This window comes from Phocoena phocoena, chromosome 15 (assembly GCF_963924675.1).
Source record: "Phocoena phocoena chromosome 15, mPhoPho1.1, whole genome shotgun sequence".
In the NCBI taxonomy this organism is placed as follows: domain Eukaryota; kingdom Metazoa; phylum Chordata; class Mammalia; order Artiodactyla; family Phocoenidae; genus Phocoena; species Phocoena phocoena.
Window position 1 is genome coordinate 16849768 of NC_089233.1, and position 22006 is coordinate 16871773.

General features: G+C 43.2%; 1 protein-coding gene across 1 annotated transcript in view; it reads left to right on the forward strand.

Moving 5' to 3' along the window:
- XPO6 (exportin 6) overlaps positions 1 to 22006 on the forward strand; it is a 70871-nt gene that overhangs the window by 30763 nt on the left and 18102 nt on the right. Inside the window, exons 9-13 of the mRNA XM_065892274.1 lie at positions 7572 to 7680; positions 9127 to 9219; positions 10609 to 10678; positions 16994 to 17153; positions 20248 to 20340. Coding sequence (XP_065748346.1) covers positions 7572 to 7680; positions 9127 to 9219; positions 10609 to 10678; positions 16994 to 17153; positions 20248 to 20340 — 525 coding nt within the window. The remainder of the gene's footprint in view (positions 1 to 7571; positions 7681 to 9126; positions 9220 to 10608; positions 10679 to 16993; positions 17154 to 20247; positions 20341 to 22006) is intronic.

A 22006-nucleotide genomic window follows, 5' to 3' on the forward strand; every position in this document is an offset into this window, starting at 1 on the left:
CCCAACTGGGGAGAGTTGGACTGAGCCTCCAAAACCCTTTCCATTGCTGAGGTTTTATGCGTTTTTAAAATTCGAAACAGTATTTGCATTCCAAGTTTAGCATTTGCACTTTCATTCCCAAAACTATTTTTGTGATTGCAAAATAGCTTCCAGCTTGTTATGGTGTCAGGTCACATGTGGTTATGGGTAGTTTATTTGTGTGTCAGAAACCTTCTTACACAACAGTGGATCCTGTTTTTGGTGAATTTGCCCACTGTGAGTAATTGTGTTGTTGAATGAGATTGTTCAAAGAAAAGACACTTCCGCCAAATTCTCTTTCTTGTATGCTGAGCAGTTGCATCCTTTGGTTCTGGGACTGTGCCTGATTTTGCTATATTTAAGTGGTAGATATTCTTTCACATATCTCAGGCTTGTTGGAAGAATAAACTGAGGACATGATTAATATGAAAATGCTTTTTAAAGCACAGTACAAATGTGCTTTAGGTGTGGAGAATATGGTTCCATTGAGAAAATACATACTTGTGCAGACTGTTGCACCAATAGAAGGAGCAGTGGTGCAGTTTAAATTTCTTTTCTGCTTCATGGCAGCAGTGTTACTTTTGGTCAAGTTATATGGTAATCACATTTCCTCTTGCAAAAGGAGCATACTAATACTGATACCTCTTTTGCAGAATGGCTAGGATTCAAGGAAATTGTATATAAAATACCTGGCACACTATCGATCACGTATTTGGCACTCAATAAATGGACATAGTAATGACTACACAGTAATAATAAGTAATAGAAGATGTTGCTGTTACTTGACTGAGGTGGTGACTGTGGCGTTAAATGACAGGGTCCCTGGATAGCAAAGACTTTCAGCCCACTTGCAGATGTTGTCTTGCCTGCCTAGGCATCTGTCATCTGTTGTCACGGTTGTCAGTGGTTCTTGCTGACCACCTTAAACACTAGGGGTGGGATGATTTGGGAAATTGGGATTGACATATATACACTATTGATACTGTGTATAAAATAGATAACTAATGAGAACCTACTGTGTAGCACAAGGAACTCTACTCAGTGCTCTGTGGTGACCTAAATGAGAAGGAAATCCTTAAAAGAGGGGTTATATGTATATGTATATACACTCATGTATATGTATACATATATACAGCTGATTCACTTTGCTGTACAGTATAAACTAACACAATATTGTAAAGCAACTGTACTCCAATTTTAAAAAAAAGCACTAGGGATTTTTCTCATTGATCATTTGATTATTATCCTAAATAAGGCTTTCTAATTTTTCATGACTTTTTTTTTTTTAAACATACATGTATAACACTTTTATGCCTTTAAAAAACAAAAAAAACCCCAAACCTTCAAAGCTTGTCTGTGGTTTATGCTGTTAAATGGTAACCATCTTCTGGGGAACTGCTTGTCAGTCAGACACCCTCTAGTGGTCTAAGGTAGTAGACTACAAAGAAGGGTGTAGTCTGCTGAGGTGTGCAAACAAAATAGTTGAACTTTAACTTAACATGTTTTTCCTTTCACCTCTTATGCTTACACAATTGTGCACTGAAAAAATTTTATTCTTAAAATTTATTAAAATTATTTATTTTTAAAATAAATTTATTTATTTTTGGCTGCGTTGGGTCTTCGTTGCTGCGTGTGGGCTTTCTCTAGTTGCGGCGAGCTGGGGCTGCTCTTTGTTGTGGTGCGTGGGCTTCTCATTGCGGTGGCTTCTCTTTGTTGCGGAGCATGGGCTCTAGGCATGTGGGCTTCAGTAGTTGCAGCACGTGGGCTCAGTAGTTGTGGCTCGCGGGCTCTAGAGCACAGGCTCAGTAGTTGTGGCGCACGGGCTCAGTTGCTCCGCGGCATGTGGGATCTTCCCGGCCCAGGGCTCCAACCCGTGTCCCCTGCATTGGCAGGCGGATTCTTAACCACTGCGCCACCAGGGAAGCCCTGAAAAATTTTTAAATGAAAGCTAAACCACTGCTCTAGGTTATATTAGAGATCCCAATATATTAGAGATACACTGTTTTGCAGAAGCAACTGATAAAGAGCACTGGCTACAGATAATTACCACATTCATTTTAATGAAGAGCATGTAAATGCAATCAGATGTTTTTCAGCTGAGAAAATGTATCTGAAAGAAGTTGGGGGACTTTTGTGGCTTGAGCCAGAATTTCAGAAGCAACTGATCTTGCAGGAAGTAGTCAAGAATGTTTTCTTGGTATCTTAAATGTAAAACGTAGGTGTGGTTAAGTCACAGAGACAGCATTCAGTTCCTGTCCCTTGTGGTTTAAAGGTTTTGTATCATTCATCACAACAAAGTGATAGGCATTGTAGGCTATGAATTTAGAAGCACAAATGTACATGGATTTATTTTTGGTCCTAGGAGCTTGGAAATTGGAGCTCTGCATGTTCCTTGTTCAGTGAGGATCCTCAAGAGTTTCTTGGTCAGAACTGGCGGGGACTTAGAGAACTTGAGTCCCAGTGTTAATGGAATAAATGTTCTGTAACATACCCAGCTGAACAAAATTGCTAATGGGGTTTACTGTTCAGGTTTGCCATTTTGAATCTGTGGTGTGGGAAGACCTAAATTTCAGTCTCCTTTTCTCCTCTTTGTACTGTGGGAATGGTTGTTCCTACTTTACAAGTTGTTGAGCAAATTAAATGAACCAGTGTGTGTAAAGTACCTTGGCTGACTGTAGGTGTTCAGTAAATAAGTATTGGTTCTCGTCCCTTTTCTCTCTCTCTCACTCCCTTCTCTCTATGCTTGTCAAGGTGAAGGGAGACACCTGTGTAGAAACTTATTTTTACAGGAAGATGAGGAAACCTGAAGTGAGTTAAGCAACCTGAAGTTATTGAGTCATGTCCTGTGAACCCCTTTGTCATGAAAGTACTGGCAAGTGCTGGCCGTAGACCTGCCAGGGATTCTGGGTGACTTTCAGTTGGACTATAAACAAATGTGGGTAAGCGTGAGAAAAATTGCTGCCCTTTTTTTCTGAGTGGGTTTTTCTGCTAAATAGAGAGGAAGTGCCATCGTGACACATGGCATTTTGATACGGTTAATAGAAGGTATTAACTAGGGTTGTACCAGGGCTTCAGTAGCTTTCTAGCTCTTGCTACGAGAAATTCATGCTGTTGACTGCCCCAGAGAGCAAGGGAATAGAATCTTAGTTATTTCATTGAGTTGAAAAAGCTATCCAGGACTATGCTTCAGTGCTTCATAGTTATCTGACTTGTAGTTTTGTTTATTTATTCCCTGTGTGTTTATTCATTTGTTTGTTCTCTTGTTCTTTCATTCATCATATGTTTGCAAACACCTACTATGTAGTCACCTTAACGTGTATAATTTTATTTAACTCTCAGAAGAAGTTGAGGTGCTTTTGGAATCACATTTGTGGCTTGAGCTATCCAGGTCTATAGGTGTATTTACATTGTATATTTAACCATGTAATGCTATAAGTTTCTCTCTGAGCACTGCTTTAGCTTTATCAAATTTTAATATGTTCCATTTTCCTTTCCATTCAATTTAAAATATTTTGTAATTTCTCTTGAGTTCCTCTTTGTTGTTTGTTTAATTTCCAAATATTTGGGGATTTTCCATATGTCTTCTCATTATTGTTTTCTAGTTGATTATGATCTGCAAACACATTTTGGGTGATTTCAGTTCTTTTCAATTTGTTAAGGTTTGTTTTATGATCTAGTCTTCTTGGTGATTGTTCATTGTGCACTTGAAAAGAGTGTGCATTCTGCTGTTGTTGGGTGGAGTGTTCTAGATATGTCAGTTAGGTCAGGTTGGTTGATGGTGTTCTATATGTTGTCTTTATCCGGTTTGTTCTATCAGTTACTGAGAGAGAGGTGAATTCTCCCAGGTATAATTGTGGATTTGTCTACATCTCCTTTCATTTCTATCAGTTTTTGCTTCATTTATTTTGAGACTGTTGTTTCACACAAGTTTAGTTTTCCTTTTCAATGTATCTATTGAGTGTTTGACTATAGCTCTTTATGTGAGTTTTTTAAGTGGTTGCTCTGTATATTAAAATACATATACGGGCTTCCCTGGTGGCGCAGTGGTTGAGAGTCCGCCTGCCGATGCAGGGGACACTGGTTCGTGCCCTGGTCTGGGAAGATCCTACATGCTGTGGAGTGGCTGGGCCCGTGAGCCATGGCTGCTGAGCCTGCACGTCCGGAGCCTGTGCTCCGCAACGGGAGAGGCCACAACAGTGAAAGGCCCGCGTACCGCCAAAAAAAAAAAAAAAATATATATATATATATTTAAATTTTCAAGTTAACATACTACCACTTCAAGTGTGATATAGGAACCTCATCACCATATAGATCTTTTTGTCCTCCCTTCTTTGTATTGAGGTTGCCATATATTTTACATCTGTGTACATTGAAAACCCCATCAGACAGTGTTCTGTTTTTGCTTTCATCCAACATTCATATTTTAAAGATCTTAAGAGAAACAATAAACAGTCTGTTGTATTTACCAAGAGATTTGTCAGTTCTCTTGCTTTCCCTTCATTCTTGAAGTTCCAGGTTTCTTTTTCATTATCCTTTATCTTCTATTTTAATCAGCTCGGGGTGCCATAACAAAATACCACTGACTGGGTGGCTTAAACAACAGAAATTAATTTTCTCATACTTCTGGAGACTGGAAGTCATGGATCAGGGTGCTGGCAGATTTGGTTTCTGGTGAGGGCTCTCCCTGGCTTGCAGACGCTGCCTTCCCTCTGTGACCTCACATGGCCTCTCTTCTGTGCATGAACAGGGAGTGGGGAGAGTGAGCACACTCGCTCCTACTTCCTCATGTCTCCTCCTCTTCATATAAGTGGATTAAGGCCCGCCCCACCCTTATGATCTCAGTTAACTTTTATTAACTTTTATAGGCCTTGTCTCCAGTACAGTCACACTGAGAGTTAGGGCTTCAGCGTATGAATTTATTTATTTAAATAAATTGGGTCTTCGTTGGGTCTTCGCAGCATTGGGTCTTCGTTGCTGCACACAGGCTTTCTCTAGTTGCGGCGAGCGGGGGCTACTCTTCGTTGCAGTGTGCGGGCTTCTCATTGCGGTGGCTTCTCTTGTTGTGGAGTGTGGGCTCTAGGTGCTCACGCTTCAGTAGTTGCAGCACACAGGCTCAGTAGTTGTGGCACACGGACTTTTAGTTGCTCCAGGGCATGTGGGATCTTTCTGGACCAGCGACTGAACCCATGTCCTCTGCATTGGCAGGCGGATTCTTAACTGCCGTGCCACCAGGGAAGTCCCTCAACATAGGAATTTTGAGTGGACACAGTTCAGTCCAAAACACCTTCCAGCTGATAGGACCTCATGGAGGATGGTTATAATAGCTGCTTTAAAAATCTTCGATAATTCAACATCTGTGTCATCTGTGATAATCTTGATTTTCTTTCCCTTGACAAATGTTCAGTGTCTCCTTTTTTTTGGTATGTCAGTTAATATTTTGTTGTTTGTTTTTTTTAGGCCGCACCGCGCGGCATGCAGGATCTTAGTTCCCCGACCAGGGATTGAATCCGTGCCCCCTGCACTGGGAGCTTGGAGTCTTAACCACTGGACTGCCAGGGAAGTCCCTGTCAGTTAATATTTGGATCCCTTTACCTGTTGTTCTACCAGCCTTAGGCATGGCTTCCATCTCCACAGTCAGCTTATAGTCAAAGATGGATGCTGAATCTAGACATCACACCTATGATTCAGGCAGCAGGAATAAGAGGGAGAGGTTAGACAAAAGAAGCTTTCCCAGAGGTCCCACCAGATGACTTCTTTCCATGTCCTTGACCACTGAGACAACACAGATGATAACTGTGGGAAGCAGCTCCACCACTAGGGCTAGTGGTACAAAGGAAAGAGGTGTTGGTGTCATTAAAATTTCAAATATCAGAGGGACGGCCCCCATGCTGCTAGAGCTCAGATCTCCGAGGAGAGGGTATCACCCAACTGCCACAGGAGCTCAGAGGAGAGGCCCCAGGGAGCTGGGACTTAATCCTTTGAGGAGAAGATGTAACCTGGCTGCTACTAGCACCTCTGAGAGTTCGTGATGGGGCTGGTTTGGGGAATGTGGAAGCTGGAACCAATTATTACTGCCAGGTGACCATTGTTGGGGTGACACTGGCCAGGACAGCAAGCCCACAGGAAGAATGGGGTCCCTTTGCCCCTCCTTCTGCCTTCCAGTTTTCCTCCAGTGCCCCTGTTGACAGAGCCTAACAGGCAGGGGAGAAATGTGCGTTGTGTAGTCTGAGTCCCAGCATCACAAAACGTGGAGAGTGGACTGGCACTGAGAGCTGAATAACCAGCGTGGCTGGTTTGCCTTGTGAGTAAGATGAGGTCTGAGCTTCTTGTAGAAACATTTCAGGACAGGCAAGCATTCAGGCTACTTGATTTGTTCTTGAAAATTAGTGGTTTGTTGGCCCTTGTGGTAGCAACTGTCACATAGAACTATGGTGTCTTCTGAGTTAGGTTCTTATCACATGTGGGAAATATCCAAGCCTAGGGCTCCACATGTTTCTTTGAGAAATTATTCTTAGACACAGATCAAAGGGTCATTGTTCCCTTAGGCTTTTTCCATCTCTCCTTTTAGGTTTTAAGTGTTCTTACAAATTGACTAGAATTGAGGTTTTCTGGAGTGGGTGGAGCAGGCTCCAAGCCTGTTGGTGGTTTATGTGTAGAGAGAAGAACATGACATGTTGAGTTAGGGAGCTCTGGGTTCAAACCAGCTAGCTTTGTGACCTTGGGCAGTTTATTTAGCTTCTGTTAATTGTAGTTTCCTCATCAGAAAAGTACCGATAATACCACCTACCTGTCACAGTTGTTAAAAGGACTGAATCATTGAATTAATAGATATTTATATATAGTACTTACAATTCTCAGGGCAACCACTGAGAAAAAAACTTTAAAAAATTTGGTAAAAGAAATGGCAAGGGAATTAAAATAGCACACTAGAAAATATCTATTTAACACAAAAGGAGGCAGTACTGGAGGAATTGAGGAAGAAAAGATATAGAGAAAACAAATGGCAGAAGTAAGTCCTTCTTTATTGGTAATTACATTAAATGTAAAGGATTAACTTCTCCAGTTAAAAAGCAAAGATTGGCAAAATGGATTAAAAAACATGATCCAACTACATGTTGTTCAAGACACTCACTTGAATTTTAGACACAAATAGGTTTAAAGTAAAAAGATAGAAAAAGATATTCCATGCAAACAATAACCAAAAGAGAGCAAGGGTAGCTATACTAATATCAGACAAAACAGACTTTAAGACAAAAATTGCTACCTGAGGCAGAGAAGGACATTACATAATGATAAAAGGTTCAATCTATCAAGAAGGTTCAATCCAGTATGTTCTGTGCCTGGAACATAGTTAAATAAATAAACAAACACCCCTGCTACTGTTCCACTCTCACATAGCACTTGCAAAACCATAAACTAAGTTTAGTTTAGATGCTTCTTGTGTATGGTGATCCAACACAGACACCATTCCCTTCACAGTACAGGAGGCTTTTTTGAAATCCTAGGCTAAAAGCCTCCTTTCATCTGATGTTGAATTTCTCCCTGCCACATAGGTACGAAGACGCCCTAGTCCTCTTGCTCACGGAGGTGTTGAATCGAATCCAGTTCAGATACAACCAGGCCCAGTTGGAGGAGTTGGATGACGAGACACTGGATGACGATGTAAGCAGCACATCCTAATTGACCTTATTCATTGTCATGCTGTGGTATGAATCGAAATGGAGCCTTGGAACCCGTGGCCTTTTGCTCTGGAGATTATTTTTAAGCCAGAGTGGTCTTATGGTTTGAGTTATGCATTTGAAATTTGTATCCGACTGGTCTCTTTGGGTTCATTAACTGTAAAAAAAAGTTTTACAGGCATTTACCTCTATGGACTAGAGAGGTAAGTAGAGAAAACCATATGTACAGTGAAAAGTGGTTTAGTAAGAACTCTGCATCTACCTCCTGTTTCCCCTGCCTTGCACCCACACTCTGGGCAACAAATAAAAGCTAGCTGGATGCTGGTGGAAATAGTTAAAGAGATACTTAAATGATAAGGCTAGAATGAAAGGATGTCTCTTTTGACTATATATATTTTGTAAACTGATATCTCTTAAAATCAATCTTGAATTTAATAATGCTGGTGTGCCCAACGTTTGTAAGGAAAATGTCTTTAAGGACACAACTCCAGTGTTCCTTTTTCTTAAGCACCATGCATTTAAAAAATTTCACGTCACTGGTATGACTCTCAAAATAACAGCCACTGTGGTATGGTCAAGACCTTGAGGGAAGCCATATTTGGGTTCAAAATAGCCTTGTACTTGGAATCAGATGGCCTGGATTTGAATCTCTGCAACCCTGGGTAGGAAAGGGGTAGAGGTCTGGTCGCTGAATTTCTCTAAGCTTTAATTTCCTCATCTCCCAAAAGTGGAAGGGTATATCTGAACTGACCTGTGTTGACAGTTAACATGTGAGGGTAGCACATGTGGATGTACTGACCACGTGCCTGGTGGATAGTAGAGGCTTGGTGAATTTTAGCTTCACTTCCCGTTACCTGTTTGATATAGGCCAGTGCATCTCATATTTTAGCCTGGATAAGAATCACTGGGACGGCTTGTTAAATAGACTTTGATTCAGGAGGTCTGGGGTGGGGGCACAGAGTTTGCATTTCTGACAAACCACCAGGAGATGCTGATGCTGCCTGTCTGAGGACCATACTTTGCCTGGCACTGGTGTGGTTGGTTATACTTATATGTGCTTAGTAACGGGCTGTCTCAGAAGGTAATGAACCAATTCCTATAGCTGGGATGACGTAAAGGGGACTTGAGCATTTCACAGGTGGCTTTTTAAAAATATCTTATTCCTATGACAATAGGGAGAAAAGTAGGTCATTCTATGTGGATCATTTGCTTTTTGAGGAAATAGCTTCTTGTGAAATTAATTCATTGGATTAAAAAAATTTTTTTTAGCTTAGCTTTTTTAAAATACCAAATAACCTGGTTCCATCATTTGCTATTTCTTCACATATTTATGTCTGAGAGTGGACTTGAGGTTGAGGACAGGTTGGCAGGGAAGATGACGAGACTCTGCCTGTCTGGGAGAGCTGATCCTTCTGTGTTTGCCCCGCAGCAGCAGACAGAGTGGCAGCGGTACTTACGCCAGAGCTTGGAGGTAGTGGCCAAAGTGATGGAGCTCCTTCCCACACACGCCTTCTCAACACTGGTAACTCACCACTTGGAGGGGAACGAAGAGCCTAATTATTTCCCTGCATATAGCACGAGTAGTAAGGCTTTTTTGCTCACCAGTATTATAAAGTGTATATATTTTAAACAATAATAATTACCATAACTGACCCTCAAATTTAAAAATGTTAACATTTCCCCCAGATATTTTAAAATCAACATTTGAAAGCTCTGTTTTTCTTTCCTAAACTCTTGGGTGTAATATGAATTTTACTAATGTTTTCATCAGTAGCTCAGAAGTGGCTAAGCCAAGTGGAAGATACATTTATAAAAATTACATCGTTGAAAAGTTAGCCTTTGTAAAGCTCACTCTTGACAAATGATTTGCTGGGTACTCTCTGCCTGTGTTTATGTGCTAGAATCCTTAGTCATAAGGACTGATTTTATTTACTAAGTGCTGTTTGTTATTTGAGGAGATTTCATTAAGTCCATCTCTCCTCTAGAGGCAAGATAATTTATTAGGGTCAGCTTTGCATTGCATAGCCCAGCTATATCTTGTATTCTCTTATGGAGAGTGCCATTTTATTTTGCCATCTGCCTTTCTTTGGGACCTGTCGTATTAACGTTTTAATTTTATCTTAATGGTGAGTTAGCACCTTTAGAAAGAAAAGGTAGAGCTCTGGTTATAAAGGTCCTGTCTGCTAAATGAGTAAGGCAAACTGACTCCAAATAATTTGGCTGTCTTTTCATTCTGCCATGCACTTTAATAAGGCATATCTGCTATTTCTTTCAAAGGCAGGGTTTTCCTTGGACTTGAACGGAGGTGGGCCCTATCTCAGAGCTCTAGAAGGTGTAGATCATTTGGGGGCTTGATGTCCTCTTTTAAGAACATAATAGTCATAATAATCATACCCAGCATCCAGTGCTTTGTTTAGAAAAAGTATCAAACTGGGGCCTCCCTGGTGGCACAGTGGTTGGGAGTCCGCCTCCTGATGCAGGGGACGCGGGTTCGTGCCCCGGTCCGGGAAGATCCCACATGCCGTGGAGCGGCTGGGCCCGTGGGCCATGGCCGCTGGGCCTGCGTGTCCGGAGCCTGTGCTCCGCAACGGGAGAGGCCACAACAGTGAGGGCCCGCATACTGCAAAAAATAAAAAAAATAAAAAATAGAAAAAGTATCAAAGTGGTGTGTTATTTTCTTTCTTATTCCAAATATTAACTGGTGGTTTCACTTGTAGAATTTGCCAGGGGTGGGAGGTGCTGAAGGGTGCCACCTCTTCTTGGCTGCATATAAAGCTTCCCAGAGAAAAGGTTTTTATCCTGTTCCTCCCCACCATAGATACTTCTTTCATTGTTGAAATGCTGTTACAATTTGCATTTATGCTGTTTTTTTGGTTTTTTAGTTTTTAAATCTTTGTTTCTTTGTTTTCAGTTTCCAGTTCTTCAGGACAATTTAGAAGTTTATCTGGGGTTACAGCAGTTTATAGTTACTTCAGCATCAGGTAAACTGGCTTTTATTTTCTAATTTAATGTTCAGAAAAAATTGGACTGATATTTAATTACTGCCTTCTGTGTTGTCAGAACATGCTTTCTCCACTGCACCCTCCCTACTGCTCCCTCTCTCTCCATTTCTAAACAGGGAAAATTTAAAAAAACACACACACAAAAAGTCATGATTAAAAAGGAGCTTTGGGGGAGGTAAGAGATGAGGCTGTGACCGCATATTCCAAAGAGGCATCTCAGTGAGAGAAAGGAAGCTGGTTTGGAGCAAAGAGGTAGGACTTTTGAAAAACCCTAGTGATTAGAATATTTCTCTTGTGTCCTTTAAGCCAGCTAGTACACTAGAAAAAAATGGTCTTGGACTTTCCTGCGACGGGTTCGTTCTTCTCTGGCTTTTAGAATCAGGAGGACATGGGAGCAACTCTGCGGCAGGTGGACTGGTAGAGCTCACCCTAGGGGATGGTTACCTCTCCTGTGTCAATAGCCCTGACTGTAGTCAGTTGGAAAGATTTTGGCCTGCTGTTGGCAGGTTTCACCAGCTTGGGGTTTAGGGTTAACATCTTTTGGTTATTTTGTTAATAATAATGATAAAATAATACCTTCTATTTGTAGAACACACATTGCATGCCAGGCACCATGTTATTTGCTTATGTTATTTAATTCTCTCAACTGGCCTGTGAGGTGTAAGTACTAATAATAGTTCTCCTGTTTTACAGAAGAGGAAATTAATGTTCAGAGATGTTAGTTTACCCAAGGTCACGTGGCTTGTTGGTGCTAGTACCAAGATGGTATAATAGGGAATGATAGAAAGTTGAATTAACCAAAATCTGACATTCATTCTGCCAGCTGAAAACACACACACACACACACACACACACACACACACACGTCATTTCACACTGCTCTTCCTCCCAGTTTTCCTTACAGGAGTTATGCCTGGCCCTGGATGAGCTTGTTATTTGTGGCAGAGCCTCCCCAAGAGGCTCCTTCTGAGGCTGCCCTTCTTGGTGGCCTGTGACGGCTTGTTTCCATGACTATATTAGCTTCTAAATAATGCACTGGGCCCCAGGAGGTTGATGGGACTTGGCATGCCCCAGCTTTAGGCCCTGATTGTGTAGATAGGGTAAGAACAGCTTATGCAGAACTTTAAAAAGACCACTTTTCAAAGCAAATGTGCCTGTAAAATGCTGTCAGCATTTATGGACATTTGACTGTGTACAAATGCTACAGATGTTTCCAGAAACCATTCTTGGGAAAAATCGTACTATGGTGATCTCTCCCTCAGGGCCACTATTCAAACTAGAATATACTCAGGACCCTAAAGACATTCTTGATCTTAAAAAAAAAAAAGTCGAGCTTGTATTCCTTTCCCCCAAAATTGACCTTGAGTCAGTGTTAGTAGCTGACTTTTTTTTACATTACATTGAGTCGGTCTTCAGGTGAAAATCTGCAGTGATTCTTAAGTCCTTTTTCTGTGACATAATTGATAACTTAGAGCTTCTTATCTGAGAAGGATACTCGGAATGATGTTTCCCTAAATGGACTATCCTGTGCCTGCTCTCATTGCCGCCCATTTACTGGCAATTTCACAGTGCCCTTGGCTCTTCCAGGTCATTTCTAAACCTCATCCCTAGCACTGATCCCTGGTGCATATACCCCAGTGGCAGAACCTCTCAGGCCAGAGAAATCCTTATTTCCTGTTTTAAAATGAGCTCTCTTATCCATGACAAAGCAAAAGCCAAGTTTCCAATGCAAAGGCTATTAAAAAATGGAAACTCTGAGTACATTTTGTTCCTTGGTTCCCATGGTCATTTACCCCTCATATAACCTCCATGCTATATTAGTCAGCCTCTTACCAGAAACTATGTTCTCTTTCCCCTGATGGATTATGGCCTGTTCCTTTCATTTGCATTGACCTTCTCCTGGCCTGAATTCCAGAGCCTGTGAGATGGGAGTCTTACTCTTTACTCTGCTTCTGCTGATCCTCCTGCTTCCACTTCCTCAGTAAAGTCCAAGGCAAAAATGCTGTCCCTGTGGTAGGTACATCAGTCACTGTGCCTCCTCCCTTACCCCTGGGAGTCATCCTTTGCCCTCGCTGTTTGTCCCTTTTGTGGTCTGAGAAATCCTCAAAGCCCTGTTGTGCCCCTAGTGCTGCATTTGTGTCCTTACGTGGCCCTCAGGTATCCATTTTGTAGGTGACTGACTTCTGCCACCCCTCACTGAGATCTTCCCTCATTGGGGCAATATTTCTGCTCTAAGCAGGCCTGTTAATTTTTCTGTTAAGCTGTGCAAACTTCCCTGCCTAAGAGATTGCTCCAGCTACAATATATAGATTTTTGGACTTAAATTCTTCTGCTTAGGTTTGTTTATGACTTGTTTGTTCTCTCAGGGTGGAATACCTTAAATGCTAATTTTTATACCTTTATCTCCCAGCCTCCCCCCACCCCCCCCCAAAAAAAAAAAGAAAAGAAAAGAAAGAAAGACCGAATTATATTTAACATTAAGATGTTTCTTTCCAGGGCAGTGATTTGCCAGTGAGCTGTTCTTTGGATGTGGCTTAGGTACATCTAGACAGCTGCAGGGTGACTTGCTTTCTGTAAGATAGGACTTCAGTGTGGCCATATTTTCTACCTCTGAAACCTGTACCTAGCAGTGTTCTCCCCTGCAGGCTCCACTTTGCGGATGTTCTATGCTGTTGACTTGAGGAGGGAGGGAACGAAGCCTTAGCCAAAAAGAAGAAAATGTGGGTTGATCTGAACAGCTTTTCACAGTGGGAACTCTAGCCTGCCCCCTCAGGTTGAGGTGTGGTACCCTGCATGATTTTTTGGTGGTGGTGGTAGTGTGTGGTCTCCAGGCTGGGGGGCAGGGGCTGGAGACTGATTTAGGGTACTTACTGCGTTGCAGACGGAGCAGGGAAGAGCCAGCTGCCATTTTGATTAATGTGAACCTTGAATGGCACATATGTTTTAAGTTGAATTATATGGAATTGCAGTTTTGTTAGGTCAGAAACGGTCAAATATCAGCAATCTCATATGGTTCAAACTAATAGTTTAAGACACACATAGCATTTGCGAGCTGTTTTTCATTTTAGGTACTGCTTTTTGTCAGACAAATTAGGGTAGGTTTAGAGGGGAGTGATCAGGATGGCAAGGATTCTCGAGGGAGGGTGACACAGAGAATGGAAGGGGCCCTGGGGTGTATTTCAGCCAAGAGGAGACTGGCAAGAGTGTGACCCCTCTCTCCGTATCTCCTCAAGACTGTCATGTGTCAGCAGGCTTAGGCTTGTTTTCCTCCCCTCAAAGGGCGGGACCAACGGTAATAAGGAGCAATTATAGGGAGACCCCTGTGTTTTTGACCAGGCTGTCCAAAAATGGAAGACTCCCTCAAGAGGCATTGGGCTCTCTAGTATTCAGTTGAGGTGTCCAGGAAGAGGCTGGAGGGGCAAGGCTGGGGGAGGGCCATGCTTCAGATGTATGCGTGGATGCAGGGGCCAAAGGGGAAGAGGGGCAGGCCTGGTCACCATGGCTTTTAAGCTGTCTCATGACCATCTACCAGGGAAACATGATTTGGGGTGGTGTTTTGGTTTGGTTTTTAAAAGAGAAACACAATGTTTTCCTTCATGCTTAAAATATTTAAGAACCTAGTTCTGAGGTTGTACCTAAGGGTGCCTAGTTCTGGGTATTGAGTACAGTGAATAAGCTGAAACCGACTCGTCAGGGTAGAGCTCGGTGGGAGATGGGGTGGAAGATGAGGATGGGTACGTGCAGGGAGCGTGAGGGGCCACTGATGCGGATTCGAAACCTGTCCACGTTGCTCTCTGAAAGAAGAGCTGGCCTCATCTCTTTTGAAGCCTGTACCACCACCACATCCAGTTCCAGGGTGTGTTTTTCTTAAGGGTTTATTTCCCGCAGAGCCCTAAGCCTTGGTTGGTCTGCATACAGGTGGAACAACAGGTTTTTGTTTACTCTGGGCTTCAGTTACATAGCAGTAACCCTGAACATCCTTGACATTCAGAAGGTGTGTAACTGTGGCACTTTTGTTAACTGGGAGAGGAGAGGAGAGAGGCATTTTTCCCTCTCATGTGACCAAGCACGACCAGAACCGCTTCTTGGTTCTGTGTGTTCTGTGGGCTCCTCTGGCTGGAGGTGTGGGACGCTCACCCTCCTGCTCTGACTAGGGGAGCTGGCCCACCCTCCTTAGATGCCCACCCAGCGGCCTTGGCAGGGCTGCCTGAGGCTGAGAAGCCCACTCCGTGTTTCTGCACTGAGGCTCTGCTCTCCACGGGGAGTGTTGCAAGCGGACAGGTGATTGGGCAGGTCAGGGCTGGCTTTGTCACTGGCTCTCTCCTTGAGTTGCCCCTTCCTTTTGTACTTCTGCTCCTTGGGGTGTGACCCACTGTAACAACACCCTGGTCACAGTGTCCCCTTTTCCAGGCTCCTGTCCTTCATTCGGGGCTGTCACAGGCTCTCTTCCGGCCTCAGCACTTGGAAGTCAGTGTAGGAGCTGAGGCATCGAACTTGCTGCTTCACCCCCAGTCTCTTAGGTGTCACCTTCCTTTTTCTTCTCCACCAGTGTCGCTTATCCGTATTCACGTTTACATAGTAAAGTGAATGCCCCCAAGGGCAGTATGAGAAAATTCAGGCCCCCAGGACTCTCTCTCCTGCTCTAGTTAGCTCTCTGTTCTGTGGGTCACATTCAGTCGTACATCTGTGGTCACTCATTCTGTACCAGGTGCCATGCTGGCTGCTGGGCAGAGCCCCTCACCATGAAGGAGTTCACAGTCAGTGAGGAGACAGACTTATAAATCAGTAGTTTATCTCCTTACATGCAGGGAGTGCCCTGGGGGGATGTAGGAGGGGAAGTGAGTTCCCTCTGTTGGGGGAGTGGGGAGGGAAGGCTTTCCAGGAGAGGCGATACTTAGGTGAGCATGCAGGCTATATGAGGGCCGTGAGGTGTGCGTGACCAGAGAGTGATGTGGGGACTCCAGGCAGAGACCCCAGCTTGTGCAGAGGTGCAGAGACGAGGCACCAGGGGGCCATCAGTGGGTCCAGGTGATAGAGTGGGATCGGAGGAGGAGGTGAAGTCACAGAGACCTCAGCTGAAGCTGGGGAGGTTGGGATTTTCCCTTTTGGCCAGAGGGAGCCCCAGAAGGGTTTGGCTCCTTGCCTGCTGGGAGCTTTGTGCTTAGATCTGGGTTCTAGGAAGATGCTGTGGAGCGCCATGGAGGGGGGAGGTTCCTGCCTCCAGCAGAGTAAAATCCTGAAGTGGCAGTGGCAGGAGAAGGTTTGAAAAGTATTTAGGGAGTGGATGGATTGCAGGTGCCCTGTGGCAGTGATCTTACTGTTACTGCCCCTCCCTCCCTCCTCCTGGATGCTGGAGGAGGACTTGGTCAGACAGAGAGCGCTTTCTCTGGCTTGGCAATAATTAATATATTTTGTAGACCTGTGTGGGGAGAGGGGTCCAAAGGGCAAGGATGTGGCTGCATTGAGGATGCTGTTGTCCTTCATCTTTGTTTCCTCCTTGCTCAACTTGAAGAAATATTGAAGGAAAGTTTCAGGCCTTAGAAAATCACTAGCTCTTTGTTACTCATTATTAATTACAAACACTGAATAATGTTTTATAGTTTATAGGGTTTTTACACATTCTAATTCAGCCCTTACTATAGTGAATTAGATAGTAGTGCTTGTTTCCATTTTAAAGATGAAGAAACTGAGACTTAGAGGGCTCTCTGAGGCACAGAGCTTGCACGTGGCAGAGAACCTGTGTCTTCTGAATCCCAAGTCCTACGCCTTTGGTCCATACGGTGCTACCTGCGAACCTGGGGTGGAGTGCTGAGTGCACTGTGTTCTTTGAACCCTGTCAGCCCATGGAGACTCCATTCTGCACCAGGGCCATTTGCAGAAAGCCCGCAGAGTCGCATAGACTTAGCTTAGGAGTCTAGCTCTGCCCTGGAAATACGACCCATGTTAGGCAAGTTACTGGGCACCCCCTGGGTGTGTTTTCTTGTCTGTGAAACTGGCGGTGTCATTCCTCACAGGGTCCAGAGGAATCCAGTCATGGATCAGATCGGTCCATGTGAGCACGGCCCGGGCTGTCTGTTGTCTCTGTTTCTCCCTCTGGCCTTGGGGTGCATGTGGGTCTGGCTGTAGGTGGAGCCTGCCCAGTTTCCCTGCTTGGTACTGGGAAGCAGCCTGTGGGTTGCTATGTTTCAAAAATTGGTTTTGCTGAATGTAGCTTGCCTGGATGAGCAGATATCTGTAGCGGTAATTAAAGCATGTTCTTCCTGTTGAAAAACCATCTGAAGTGTTATGTTCCAGGACACAGATTGAACATCACAGCAGAGAACGACTGCCGGCGGCTGCACTGTTCCCTGCGAGACCTGAGCTCCCTCCTGCAGGCTGTGGGCCGCCTAGCCGAGTACTTCATCGGGGACGTGTTCGTCGTGCGCTTCAGCGACGCCCTCACGGTGGTGGAGAGGTGGGTGGGCAGTTACAGCATGGAGCTCAGCTTGCCTGCTTGTGTGAGGAACAGCTGTTGCCAGGCAGCTCTGCTCTGGCACCAGGTGAATTGAGGCTCTGCCACATACAGGGGAGTGTGGAGCAGTCACTGACCCTCTCTGAACTTCAGGTCCCTCATCTGTAAAACGGAGTGGACGTAGTATCCTGAAGGTTTATTGTGAGAATTACATGAGGTAAGGCACTGAGCACAGGGCCTAGTATGTAGCAAACAGTAAATATAAGCTGTTATTTCATAGACGATCTTATATTTAAAGACAGGAGTAACCTCAGAAGAAACCAGGTGAGGTCATAAAGAGACATGAAGAAAGCCATATTAATAAAAGGACAAACACGTAGGCAGTAGGCACTATCTGAGTAGGCAGCCAGAGGCCAGAGGTGGGACCTTTTCTGGTCCTTTTAGAATGGGACTGGTTTTTCCAGTCCTCTTAGGGTCCTGAGGATTTGAAGCTGGGCAGCCTCCAAGCCTGACCTGAGGGGTGGATCCCAGCCTTCCCACCACCAAGCTCCTTTTACTACTTCTTCCTCGAGGGTCCCCCACAGGGTTTACGGCTGCATTTGTTGAAGACCATTTCCTACTACCTAGTCTGCCCCCTCCCTTCTCATGAACTCATACATTTAAAAAGTCATATGCTTAAAATAAAAGTGACAGGAGGTTTTCAGATCATTTCAAGGTAACCAGTGAGTTGATTCGATCAAAACTGGGTGGGTGTGGGTCCAGCCAAAAGTTGAGAGACACCTGGTGCTTTCATTTACCCAGTAGCTGTATCGTTGGTAACACATGAGGGGTAGCTGGGGCTCAAGCCTAATTACTTGCATGCCAGATTTTTCTTTAACTGTTACTCTTAGCTTAAAAGCAGCGATAACTAAGAATTTTAAATAAATCTTGAAAAACCAGATTAATAATAATAAAAGCAGCATACAGTAGTAGGAAATTTTCAAAAGTAATTTTGTACATTTTCTTTCGTTCTATACTTTGAGGGACAAGTATTGTCATTTTATCTGAGTAAATTCTGGCCCAGAGAGGGTGAGTGCCTTACCTCAGGTCACACAGTTCATGAGTGGGAGCACAGGTACTTTAACCAGTTTCCTGAGTCCAAATACTGTGCTTTTTCCAAACCACAGAGCTTCTACTTCAAGTTCTTTTTCCTGCACTAGGCCTGTTTCCGCTGATGGTTAGTAGGGATAGAACATGTCCTTCTGTCTGAAATCTGTATTTAATTTAAACTTAAGCAATATATTATATCCATCAGTCATTTCAACTTCATAGTGAAATGACTGTTCAGAGATCCTGGATTGCTATTTTGTAGGTCCTTAATATATACATCTTTCTGCACTGCTTAGGTTTTCAGGCTCAGTACGTAAAGATACTTTGCTGTTTTGTCTTCATTTAGAATAAAATGTGAGAGAAGCCTCCTTGTTATGGCTATGTGATCTTAATAGCCACTGTGATTAGCAGTGTTTTCACTTACAGGTTACATAAAAAAAACCTAATATTAAGATTGCTAAACATAGAAATATTAAAAGATGTTCATTTTTAGTGTAGAACAACGTTAAAGAATGCCGTTGAATGAAGAAACAGAATGTAAAGTCACATGCGGTATGATTTCATTTATATGAGGTACTTAGAGTAGTCAGAATCATAGCGACAGAAAATAGAAGGCTGGTTGCCGGGGTGGGAGGGGTGTGGAGCGTTCTTATTTCATGGGTACTGAGGTGCAGTTTTACAAGATGAAAGCGTAGTGGAGATGGATGGTGGGGGTGGTAGCACGTTGTGAATATATTTAATACCACTGAACTGTACACTTACTGTATGAATGTGAAAAGTGTGGGGCAGCTTAAAGAATTAAATACTGGCTGCGCATTGGCGTCTTACTTATTGATGGTGAATGATTTGATCCTAGTTATTGCCACCACCACACCCCGCTTCCTAGGACTTCAGATTGAGAACCCTTGGCTCTTTCACCCTTATTTCCTTGACTGACTGGAAATTCGTCTTTCTGACTGCTCCCCAGCCCTGAATAACTTGTGGCTCAAGCTTGTGGTTTTGTAACAAAGTCCTGCTTTCTCCCCACCATCAGAGAGGAGCATTTTTCAGAGTATGGTCTACATGCATCAGAGTCCCCTGGCTGCTTTTCAAAGATGCATATTTCCAGAGCCCCCTCAATGCTACAGAGTCAGTCTGTGGGGTAGCACCAGCGAACTGCATTTGTAATTAGTTCCCCAGTTGATTCTTATGCTCAGTGAAGTTTGAGACCCTCCTCACTGTTGGATTGGGGGAGAGAAACATGCACCGTCTTCCCTGGCATCCCCCTCAGACCTGCTCCCAGGTTTCCTTACAGAGTAAGCACAGAGAGAACCTAGCCAGGTCTCTAGTTTTTTTGGTTTGTTTATGTTTACTCAGAAAGGAATGTCTGTCTCTAGTGAAAGATGCATTTCCCATTTCCCACTAGAGCTGGCTGTTAGTTATTGTATTCAGTGTTCGTTTGTACTGATACATAGTGAGCCCTTGGGCAACCAGTGGGCTCAGTAACTCGCTTCTCAAAGAATTGTGCTTGAAGTTGAAAATACCTTGATCTATTTTAGAAACTTTTGTGGCCTCCCTCCCCCCCACCCCATTTCAACTCTTCAGAAAGTTAAAAAATTGTGTAGGAAATACCCATAGATTATACAGTGAACATTTTGCTGTATTTTCTTTATCATATACCTATCCGCCTGAAACATACACTTTTTTCCTAATTTTTGTTATTGTGGTAAAATACACACAGCATAAAAATTTCCATCCTCATCATTTTTATTGTATATATTGTTACATTGCATTATGTTCTCTGTGTTGTGTTATATTGTTTTCAATGTAAGTAATGCTTTAGTTGGTATCTCAGTATATAAATCTTTATGCACATCTCAGATTATGTCTTTGGGATAAAATTGAAGACCTGGTCTGGATTATTTTTGATTGAAAAAAAGTCTGTCCTCGAGACCTTGGTACCTAGTCCATTTTGTCTATTTTAGTCCATAAACTGAATGCTTTTTCTTACATTCTTCTTTGCCAACAGGCTGGTCAAAGTTACTTTGTATGGATCTCAGATAAAATTGTACAACATTGAGACTGCCGTGCCATCAGTATTGAAGCCTGATCTCATTGATGTGTAAGTATAGTTAGATGTTCCGTGTATTCTCAGAAGGGCTTTGTTGTCTGGCCCCAAATGACTTTACAGATAAAAAGGGACTGTAGTGGCTGCCATGAAAAGATGAAAAACTCCCACCTCCAAACCTAGAAGGAGAAAGATTGTTTGATGATATCTCGGGGCCGGGGTGGTTGGAGTGAATGGAATTCATCAGGCAGATGAGAGCTGGCAGCAGAAGGTATATGGAGTAGGCATTTCAGGAGGAAAGAACAGCACAAGCCAAGCCACAGAAGTGTTCCAGAGTCACACAGTTAGGGACGCGGTGAGCAGTTGGTGTGGCGGGAGGCGGGGCTGGATAGACATGTTAGGGCTAAGTGTTTCACCTTGAATGCCATGACTCTTACCCTGTAGACCAGTGACTGAAGCTGCAGGGTACAGGAGAATTGCTTGGGAAACATATTCCCTCAGAGATTCTGATTGTAGCAGGATGGCATAAGCGTCGGGTATTTACATACTAAACAAGAACCTCAAGTGATTTTGAAAGCGGGGCATCCAGGGACCACACTTTGAGAAACTTTACAGACAGTGAAAAGCCATTAGGAAAGTGACATATGGGAGGGATAGAGGAATGGGGACTGGAGATGGGGCCATATCCCAGAGATTACACTGCCCAGTAGGCTTGCTCTAGACTAGAGCAGGAGGTGGTAAGCTATGGCCTGTGCCAAATCCAGCCCACTGCCAGCTTATGTAAATAGTTATATTGGAACACAGCCATGCCCATTCATTTACGTATTATCTATGAGCTGCTTTTGCACTACAGTGGCAGAGTTGAATAGTTCTGAACAAGAGTGGATGGCCTATAAAACCTGAAATATTTATACTCTGGTTTTTGCAGAAAAAGTCTCTGACCCCTGTTCTAGAGCATTCTTGAGCTTCAAATTAAATAAATAATAGAGTCTTATTTACTGTGGTTGTTTAAAAAAAAATTTTTTTTTTAAATATTGCTTTCCTTTTTGAGAATTTAGAGAAAGCTTCTCCCAAGAAAAATGCTAATTTGCTCATAAACACGCCTTGAACACAATTTCAGGAAGTTTTAGAGCTCCTCCCTTCAGCCTTTAAGGAGCTCTGTAAGTTTGATAGATTGATTGAAATTCTTAGGAACCCGCCCCCTCCCACCCCAAGACGCACTTTGATGTCTTCCTCCTTACTTTTGGTACTTACTTTTTGATCAATGGATTCTAAAGACAAAATACAAAATAACTGCTTTGTCACTATGAATATCAAATTCCCAATATTTTCTTACTTTAAGGTACTTAGTACCTTTTCTTACCTTATTTTGAAAAAGTTCAAATCTATAGAAAAGGGGAAAATAGAATGAACACCCATATACTATACTCTCAAGCTAGATTCATCAATGATAAATATTTTGCCACATTTGCTGTTTTTTTTTTAATATAAATTTATTTTATTTATTTATTTAGTTTTGGCTGCATTGGGTCTTCATTGCTGCATGCAGGCTTTCTCTAGTTGTGGCGAGCTACTCTTCGTTGCACTGCCGGGCTTCTCATTGTGGTGGCTTCTCTTGTTGTGGAGCACGATCTCTAGGTGCATTGGCTCAGTAGCTGTGGCACGTGGGCTCAGTAGTTGTGGCTCGCGGGCTCTAGAGCACAGGCTCAGTAGCTGTGGC